The following is a 10118-nucleotide window of genomic DNA, read 5'->3' as shown; positions in this document are numbered from 1 at the left end:
CCTGGGTCTCTCATCCTCATGTCTCCCCAGGGCCATCCCTCTGGCTCTTTTCCTTTCTTCAGCTCCTTCTTCCCAGGGCCCTATTACCTCGTCCCACCTCTTCCTCACCCACATTCCCAATATCCCAGGCCCATTCTTCCAGCCCCAACTTCCCAGGACCGCTCTCTCTCTCTCTCTCTCTCTCTCTCAGCCCCATTCTCCTACACACTTTTTGCCCCATCCTCATTTTCCTTGCCCTAATGCCACTCTAGCCCATCCAAGAAGGAAAATAGGAAGAAGACCGAAAGAACCAAATGTCATTGTTTATTCAATATAACCTCAGTTCAAGTGGCTACATGCTGTGCTGAGGAGACCAGGAAACCTGGCTCCCCTCGGCCCTGGGGGTGCAGGGGTGGGTAGGGTGTCTTGGAAGGAGTGACCAGATGGGCCCAGAGCTGCAGAGGAGAGAGGCAATGTCCAACCTACCAGGGAGACCGGATTCAGAAGGGAAGACATTTCAGGGATACCCTAGTTCTGAAAAGGAGCTTTTTTAGAGTTGGGAGAGCCAAGCAGAGGGGTAGACAGGCTTAGGCAAAGATGGCGGCTTTGGGCACTCTTGCTCCTGCAGACATTGCTTGCTTTGATGGCCCTTGGGTTGGGCAGAAGGAAGCTGCTGTGGGATTAGGGGCTTAAGGGCAGAGAGAGCTTTCTAGATCCCAGATCAGGAAAGGGTCTTAGGAGATCCGTCACCTGGCCCAGCCCCTCCTTCCTTCAAGCCATCGAGGGATGATTCTTGCATTTTACAGAAAGGGCGGGAGAATTGTATTCAAGAGTGGAGCCCATGTGGGAAAGTGCAAAGACTGCCAGGCTCAAATACCAGCTCTGATACTGGTACTGTAGCTTCTGGCAAGCTGTTACCTCTATTCTAGCCTTAATTTCCCCATCTGATGAGTGAGGCTAATGACCCTTTTGCTCTCTACCTCATGGGTTATTTGTGACTATAATATTTTGGGAAGTTACTAAAGTGCTAGAAAAATAGATGCGGTTGTTGTTAAATGACTTGCCCAAGAGGTAGATAGCCTGGCTTAGGGGGCAGAGCCCTGGGTGTGGATTTTGTTTCAGACCTTTCCAGGCTGTGCAGCTCTGGGCAAGTCACTAAACTTCTCTGACAGTTTTATCTGTTCCCTCATCTGTAAAATCAAGGCATTGGATGTGACTCCTGAGGTTCCCTGCAGCTCTACAGGTATAATCCCATATAAGTGGAAAGTAATAGAAGGGTCCAAGCTGAAAGGCTGGCCTTTGCTGGCTCTCCCAAGCTTCTGTACCCTACGGCCCCAAGTTCAGTTGGAAGGGAAGAGTAGAAAGCCACTGAAGACACTGTCTGCATCGTTACCACTGTAGATCCTGCTGCCCCTCTGGGGATCCTTTTCGATCCACACCTGATCGCCCTCTGTGAGCTTCAGCACTGTGCCACCAGAGTTGACCTGGTAGATCCCCTTACTGTTGCTGTCACAGAAGCCCAAGGAGCGCTTGGACTGGCCTCCTTTGGAGGACACGATGAAGAGGCAAAGGTCCCCATTGGACACCACATGGAAGGTAAAGTAGTAGTAGCCAGGGAAATTGCAGATAAACTTGCCCGTGTCGCTCTGGTAGCGGTCTTCCTGGTTGGTGATGATGTTGTTGAATATGACCACATTCCCATTCTCCTGTGGGTTCTTCCGGACTGCTGAGAAGGCTGGTTTGAGTTGGTTTTGAATGCTTCCCATCTCTCCCTTGGGACCCTTCTGTCCAGGTATTCCCTGGGGTCCTTGGGGACCAGGGGGACCTCCAAAACCTCTATTTCCAGGTTTTCCAGGAGAACCAGGTTCACCCTCATCCCCTTTGAGGCCACGGACTCCTGTCCTGGCTCCTGGTGCCCCTGTTACGGAAGAGATCTCAGTGACTGAGTGCATGAGCTGCCTGGGGTAGTCTGAACACCAGAGACCCCAGATTATTTGAAGCAACTTTGGAGGGACCTTGAGGGCTTTGCCCTAAGATGGCACGTGGGCTTTATATGGGTAAAGCTAAGCATCTAGGTGAAGACCCACAAGCCTTAGAAGGCAGAAGATAGGAATATAGAGGGTTAGAGCTGGGAGTAGCCTTAAAACATGGAATGTCATAGGTAGGAGAAGCTTTAGAACATACAGTGTCAGAGTGAGGAGGGTCCTTATGCACACAGACTGTCAGATCTGGAAGGAGCCTTAGAACACAGAATGTCAGAGCTGGAAGGAGCCTCAGAACATGGAATGTCAGAGCTAGAAGGGGCCTTAGAATATAGAATGTTAAAACTTAGAATGTTGGTGATGGAAGAGACTTTAGGAAAGAGAATGCCAGAACTGGAAGGAAGCTTAGAGATTATCCAGTCTTTCCTTCCTCATTTTACAGATGAGGAGTCTGAGACCAAGAAAAGGAAAGTGACTTGCTTAAGATCACACATTTGATCAGCAGCCAAGCTATATGCCAACATTTTTCTCACTTCCTAGAACTGCTTGGGTAAATCTGTCCTGGGGGTAGAGAGAAAGACCATTTTCTTTTCTTTATTTGAACTGGCTTGCTCAGCAGGAGAAGGGGCAAACTGGCTTATGTTTGTCTGGGAGGTGAGAGTGTATCCTGGGAATTCACAGAACACAAATATCAGGACAAATTGCCTCGTTTTTGTTTGTTTCCCTCTATTCTAGTGCTGTAGAATGAGCCCTGGATTGTAATTGCACCTCTGCCTTTCACTACTTGTGTGACCTTGAACAAGTCATTTCCCTTCTAACTCCATATGACCCCTGGAGTTGCTCCTGAGAGCAAGGATGAGAGATGGGATTCAAAGTCAAAGGAAGGAGAGGTGGAGGCTTGATGCTCTGCTGAGAGAAAGGGCTAAAGGAGAAGGGGGCTAAGGGATAGGAGAGAGCATTGAGCATGTGGGACTCCCCCACCCACCCAAATTCCCTTTTCCTAAGATCCTTTCCTCTCCTCCCAAGCCCTGAAGGACAGAGCTCAGGTTGGGCTTAGTTAAGTTGGGGAGCTGGAGGCTTAGTTGTGGATTGTCCCAAGCTTCCATTAGTCCTTCCTGCCTGGGTTTGGAGTTTTAGGAATTAGGAAACTTAGAGCAAGAAGTGACCAGGAAGGAGCAGTGAGGTGGCTCAGTAGATAGAAAGATGGTCTAGAGACAGGAGGCCCAGGGTTCAAATCTAGCCACAGACATGACCCTGGGCAAGTCACTTAACCCCCATTGCCTAGCCCTTACCCCTCTTCTGCCTTGGAAGCAATACTTAGTATTGATTCTAAGATGGAAGGTGAGGGTTTAAAGCAGTAAAAAAGAAGTGACCAGGAAGATTCCAAAGCTCATTTCCTTCATTATCTTTTTAAATGGGGTGGGATGGGAGGAACAGAGAAAATGAAGCCCAGAAATGCACAAAAGCCTTGGCCCAAGTCGCTTAGCCCATGGAAGAGTTGGGATTTGAGCCCATGTGTTTGGTTGCTCAGTCTGGTGTTCGCATCTGCACCTCCCTAAGGAATTCCTCAGCTTACTGCTCCCTTCTCATCCTCCACCCCACCACGATCACCCTCATCTCTGGGGCTGGGTGGGCTGGAGCAGGGTGAAGGGCTTTGCCTCTGGAGGCCATGCTTACCTTTTTCACCAGGATCCCCCTTAGGTCCTGGGCGCCCATTCAGACCTGGGGCTCCAGGCTGCCCCGGCTGCCCATCAGGAGCTTTGCACACACTCTCTGGCAAGGCGGAGCCCAGGCACATAGCCAGCACACAGGCTACCAGGCAGGCCCACGAGGCCATGCTGCCTACGGGGAGAAAGGGCATACTGGAAGGGGTTCAGGGGCAGGTACCCCATTCATCCCGGTCTCATTCTCCTGCTCCCAAGAGTCTGTCCTATTCAGGTCCAGCTGTGCCAGCCTAGAAAAGACTGTAGCCAGACCTCTGCCTCTCTCTGAAGAAGCCTGTGGCATCAGGTGGCAGCACCCCTCCTCATCACCCTCCTTTGGCTATATCTGGCAGAGGGGTTCCTGGAGTTGCTCCTGGCAGGGATAAGGGATGGGATTCAGGGGCAAAGGCAGGAGAGGTGGAGGGAAGCTTGGTGCTCTGCTGGGAGGGAGGGTTAAAGGAAGACGGGGCCAAGGGTCAGGAGGGAGCATTGAGCAAGTGGGACCCTCCATATTCTGTCTGAATTGCCCCTCCAACCTATGAGGCCTGGTTTTTTTCCTCTGTTCCCTCTCTGAAATTCTATCTTCCTCCTTCCCCCTTCTCCCTCATGGCCATCTCCGCCATTACCAGTGTCCCTTACTCCCATTCCTTTCATCCCCAGATTCCCTTCCCCTGCCCTCATTGCCACCCCACCACATCATCACTGCCCCCTCCCCAGCTCTCTCATCCCATTGCCATTCTTCTTATCCCCGAATCATGGAAGTAGGTCCCAGATCCTTCTAAGGCAATGTCTGGGAGCACCCTGACCCTGACCTTGGGGCTCCAGCCAACACCCTCTCACGTGTAGCTGAACTCTCAGGTCTTACCTGCACTTGGGGTTCTGGACTTGGGTGAGACTCTTCCACTGGCTGCCTGGCTCCACGCTTTCTGCACCCTCAAGGAAGGGGAGCTATTAGGGCCTGAAGGGAAATGACCTTATCCTTCCTTTTCAGAGGGGTGCCAACTTTCACATCCCTTCCCACTTCCCCTTTCCTGGCCTGGAGACCCTGAGGGGTTCCACCAGACAAACAGGCACAGTCAGCAAAAGTGGGGAGGTTTCTAAGAAATGAAAGGGGAACCTAGGTTGAGGGAGGCTCCCCTTGGCAGGCATCCTGGGGGTCAAGTGGTTGTTGGGGCAGGGAAGCAGTCTAGAGAGGATAACAGAGTCACATTTATGGAAACCAAAACCTCCTTGAAGAACTATGATGCGAAGGCAACAGTAAGAAGGTCCCAGCTCTGACATGTCTTCTTGAGCCTGTTTCCACTTCTCTTTGACGAGAAAGCTGAGATTATCTCTAAGGAACCTCTAGTTCTAACATTCTAAATTCTAGCATCCTTTGCAGATCTGACCTGGGTCCCAAATGGCTTCCTATGCTTAGGTCGTCCCATATTTCAAGGTTCCATTCAGCTCTGACGTTCTGTATTTAAAGGGTCTTCCCAATGCCGATGTTCTATGTTTTAATGTTCCTCTCACCTCTGACATTCTATGTGCTAAGATTTCTCTCAGTTCTGACACCCTGTGTTCTCAGAATCCTCTCAGCTCTGACATTTTGTGTTCTAAGGGTCCTCTTAGTTCTGAAATTCTCTATTCCAAGAGACTTCCAAGCTCTGATGTTCTCTGTATTAATGTTATTTCTAGATGTAACACTATTTTCTTATGAAACCAATTATATTCTACAAACTGGTAGGTTCCAGAGTTCCAAAAGGCCCCACCAAGTTATGGTATTCCTTAACGCTTCTGAAGGTACACCTTAAGATACTTCTATTCCTTCACTTCCATACTGTGGTTCTCATGAATGCAAGAACCCCAGGTGCTAGAGAGATGGCTGACTCTATTTCCTCATTTTACCAGGTTTTTCTTATCAAAGACTTGGTATGGTCATTTCTCAGCCTCTAAAGCTCATATTGTCATGGATTCATAAGCTATCAGAGCTGGGAGGGGTCTTAGAACCCAGAATGTCAGATCTGGAAAGGGCTTAGAACAGAGAATGTTGGAGTTGGGAGAGATCTTATATCATAGACTATCAGAGCTGGGAGAGACCTTAGAACACAGAATGTCAGAGCTGGGAGGGACCTTAGAACCCACAATGTCAGAGCTGGGAGGGACCTTAGAACAGAGACTGTCAGAGCTGAGAGATCCCTTAGAACAGAGAATATCAGTGCTGGAAGGGACATTAGAACCCAGAATGTCAGAGCTGGGAGAGGACTTAGAATCTAGAATGTCAGGGCTGGGAGAGGATTTAGAATCTAGAATGTCAGGGCTGGGACAGAACTGGAGGAGTCCTTAGAACCCAGAATATCAGAGCTGGGAGGGAACTTAGAACATAGCTCCCTAAAGTCACAAGGCAGTTCATAACAGAACTGGAGTTCAAATTTGGGTCTTCTGACTTTACAACTGGTACTCTTGGCATCACATCTGGTGCCTGTTTTCTCTTATCCTGGATGACCATGGGTAAGGTTTGATGGTGGTCCTGTGCTTGAGGAATGAGTCAAAGTCACAAACTACCATGATAGCCCTCAGTTTCCTCATCTATTCAAAGAGCTGGAGAAGGAAATATCAAACCACTCCAGGATCTTTGCCAAGAAAACACTAAATTGGGTCATGTAGTGTTGGACATGACTGAAACAACTGAGCAACCATCACCACCACCACAAGAGCTGTCCCAAAGTGGGGTGAGCAGCCTCGGGAGGCACTGGGCTCCCTTTTGCTTTAGGCTGGGTGACCACTTGTTGGGGATATTTTAGAGGGATTCATGTTCCCATGGAACTTAGACTAGAAGTTTTCTGGGCCCTTCAAGTTGATGACTCTTTGAGAGGAAAAGGGTTTGATTACAGGGAGGGAGCATGGCACATGTTCAAAACACTAGCTTTGAAATATGTGGATTTGTGTGTCCTTGGGAAGTCATTTGACCCCATCTGTCCCCCAGTTTCATCTTCCATAAGGTGACAAAGATTGGGGGTGGATGGGCCTAGTCTAAAGCCCCCTCCAACTTTAAATCTATGATCCTGTGACTGATGTTTCCATTTTGGGAGGTGGGCTTTGCACTTGCTTCCCATTACTTGTGCCTTTCCCTGAAATATTCTCTCCTCTCATCTTTCCATCTCCAAATCCTTTATGTCCTTCAAGGCTCCACTTAAGTCCCACCTCCTCCAGGAAGTCTTTCCTTACACTTTGTTCCTACACTCCCTCGCACCCCAGGCTACACTGTATTCTTTGTTCCTTGGGTGATAGTGAGTTCACTGTAGCTGGAGGTCGGCAAATCAAAAATAGATAAGGAATGTGTTAGGGGATGCTTTGGTGGGGATTCCTAAAGTAGGCAAGCAATTGGGCTAAAGGCCCTCAGGGGGTCCCTTCTAGCTCTCGGCTCCCTCAGCCCCTCCTTCTACACCACCTAGAGTTCACACCTTCTTCTCCAGACCACTTGGAGAACAGCCCATCTCTAATGAGGAGTGAAATGGTAGAATGACCTTGGGCCTGAAGCTTGGCCCTGCTCCCCGCTCCCAGTTCCCTTCTCTCAGCTTCTGTTTCCTTCTCTGTAAAATGAGGAGGTTGACTTAGATGGTATCTAAGAGTCCTTCTGCCTCTAAATCATGTCATTCTTCCATGTCCAGCCTCCTTCCAAATTCCATCCCTCCACTTGCTCCATGAGGATGGCTGAGTAGTATGGAGGAGCACCTTTGGCCCAGACAGGGTTCCGGGGGGTAGAGAGGTCAGAAAGCCATCCTGACCTATCTGTGGGTCTCCTGCTCTCTGGCAGAAGCATTTTAGAGGCCAGGGAGGTCCCCACAAAATGCCATAGAACAGACAAGGGAATGGATGGTGGATGGGGCGTGGTGAACAGAGTCTCTGAGAGTCACTCGACTTGGAGTAAGCGAACTCATTTGCTCCTCACAGCAATTCTTTTTATTTCTTATTTTAAAAATATTTTCCCATGTTTCCATGATTCATTTTCTTTCCCTCCCTTCTTCCCTCCCTCCTCCCAGAGCCGATGAGTAATTCCACTGGGTTGTACGAATGTTATCGCTTGATTTTTTTGTATTTTTTTTTCATTTTTGCTATAGAGAGAGCTTTTAAAGCCTAAACCCCAAATCATATACCCAAATATGCAAATGATAAGTCATATGTTTTTCTTCTGTATTTCTACTCCCACAGTTCTTTCTCTCGATGCCTCACAACAATTCGGGGAGGTAATTATCCCTATTTTTATAGATGAATAAACTGCTATACAGAGAGCTTAAGTGACTTGCCCAGAGTCACACAGCTAGTAAAATTTTCAGGCAGGAGTTGAATCTAGGTTTTTCTGACTGCTGCTCTATCCACCTAGCTGTCCAGGGATGGGAACTCCCCCTCAGAATATCAGAGTGGAAAATAAGGAGAGAAAGGAGGGCAGGTGAGAGACGATGGCAGAGTAGAAACAGAAAGATGGAGACAGAGAATTGGAGTATAAGGGAGACCCAGAAGGAAAGAGAAAAACAAAAAGAGAACAGAGAAAGGGTGGGGGAAGGGAGAGGAAGAAAGAAGGAGGGATGGGGGAGGACAGAGAGAGAGAAAGAGAAAGACAGAGAGAGAGAAAGAGAAAGACAGAGAGAAAGACACACAGAGAGAGAAAGAGAAAGACAGGGAGAAAGAGAAAGATAGAGAGAGAGAAAGAGAGACAGAGAAAGGGAGAGGTGGGGGAGACAGAGAAAAAGAGAGAGAGAGAAAGACAGAGACAGACAGGAGAGAGAGAGACAGAGAAAGGAAGAGAGAAATAGAGAGGAGAGAGACAGAGAAAAGGAGACAGAGAGACAGAGAAAGAGACAAAGACAGAGACAGGGAAGCAGACAGAGACAGAGAGAGATGGAGAAAAAGAGGCACAGAGAAGAGAAACCGATAAAATGAGACATCAGAGAGAGACGGAGAAACAACAGAGACATAGGGAGACAAAGAGACAGAGGGAGACAGGGACAGAAAGAAAGAGACAGAGAGACAGGGAGACAGAGGGAGATGAAAAGATGCAGAGAGGCAGACACAGATACCCAGAGAGAGAAACAGAGAGCTAGTGAAAGAGAGAGAGAGAGACCCATACCTAAGAACAAAGATAAAAGATGGAGCTATGGGAAGAGAGGAGGGGTGTGAATGCAGGGAGGGAAAAAAGGATGGATTTAAGGAGGCAGCTGCTGAGTTCTGTTTTTTCTCTCCCAGCCTAGGGACCAAGAACTTCAGGTCCTAGACAGATCACATCGTTCCACTTTCTCCTAATGAGCATTTTGCTTTATAAATGTTCTCTTGTCTGACTCTGGGGGGAGCAGGCTTTCTTCTGGAAGAAGGGACACTGCCAGAGGCAGCAGGATCTAAAGGAAAGGATGCTAGGCTTCGAGGCAGCGGGACTGGGCCTTAGCCAGTCACTAATTGATCAGGAGACCTTCAGCAGGCGAATATCTCTCGTTCCTCAGTTTCCCCATCGACAAGACGGGGATTGTAGCACCTGGCAGCTGGCAACCCTCACAGGGTTGTTAAATTCATACAATGCTAAAATGTCGGGCTTACATCATATCTAGATCAGATCATACCAGATCATTCATTTTCTTTTGTGGACATGGTTTCCACTCTGGGAGAATGTTATAGCAACAATTCTTTTAAAGAAAGTGGAGAGACGTGGGCTAAATCATGCAAGTAAGGTGGGTGGTATCGGAGTCATTTGAATCCCTGCACCCAAAAAAAGTCCATTCATGACTGAACACATTAACGACTTGATGTCAGCTTGGGGAGGTCTCTAGTGGGGTGCCACGGGGATTTGTCCTTGGCCCCCCAAATTTAATATTTTTATCAAAGGCGCAAGTAAAGGCAAAGATGTCATGCCAAATGCATGGCACACAATAGGCACTTCACAAATGCTTGTTGTGTTTGACTGAAGGATTTGTCTATCAGATTTGCAGATGATGCAATATTTGGAGGGTTAGTTAATATGCTGGATGACAGAGACAAGTTCCACAAAGATCTGGACAGCCCGAAACATTCTTTGTTCTTGAGCCCTTTTCAGTGTCACCTGACTCTTTGTCACCCCATGTGGAGTTTTCTTGCTAAAGATCCTGTAGTCTTTTGCCATTTTCTTCTCCAGCTCATTTTACAAATAAGGAAACTGAGGTCAACAGGATAATGTGACTTGTCCAAGGTCACACAGCTAGTCAGTGTCTGGGGCTGGAGTTGAACCCAGTTTTTCTGACTCTGGACCCAGCTTTCTTTCTACATTGCCACCTAGCAGCCCCCAAACATTGGGTTGAATCTAATACTAAAAAAATCAATCATAAGTAATATATTAGCACTCAGGAAGTTAACTTCACAAGCACAAGATGGGAAGCATGCTTAGTTAATCATACTATTATCACGATGGGAGTCTTTAACAATATTTGATAGGTAGCTAGATGGAGATAGT

General features: G+C 48.0%; 1 protein-coding gene across 1 annotated transcript; it reads right to left on the bottom strand.

Moving 5' to 3' along the window:
• Positions 1–286: 286 nt before the first annotated feature.
• Positions 287–4578, bottom strand: C1QA (complement C1q A chain). The gene is made up of 3 exons (XM_044671318.1): positions 4530–4578; positions 3639–3803; positions 287–1897 (listed from the first exon to the last, which is right to left on the bottom strand). Exons 2-3 carry the CDS (start codon positions 3796–3798, stop codon positions 1320–1322), a joined length of 738 nt encoding a protein of 245 aa, XP_044527253.1. The 5' UTR covers positions 3799–3803; positions 4530–4578; the 3' UTR covers positions 287–1319.
• Between the last annotated feature and the right edge of the window lie 5540 nt (positions 4579–10118).

Source organism: Gracilinanus agilis, chromosome 3 (genome assembly GCF_016433145.1).
Source record: "Gracilinanus agilis isolate LMUSP501 chromosome 3, AgileGrace, whole genome shotgun sequence".
NCBI lineage: Eukaryota > Metazoa > Chordata > Mammalia > Didelphimorphia > Didelphidae > Gracilinanus > Gracilinanus agilis.
The sequence above is the reverse complement of the archived record's forward strand: the minus strand, read 5'-3'. Positions and strand labels throughout refer to the sequence as shown.

Bases quoted from the DNA above. Each gene is read 5' to 3' on its own strand.
- C1QA (XM_044671318.1), bottom strand. From the start codon at position 3,798: ATGGCCTCGTGGGCCTGCCTGGTAGCCTGTGTGCTGGCTATGTGCCTG. The intron at 1,898-3,638 runs GTAAGCATGGCC...CTTCCGTAACAG, and splicing joins GGGGGATCCTGGTGAAAAAG to GGGCACCAGGAGCCAGGACA.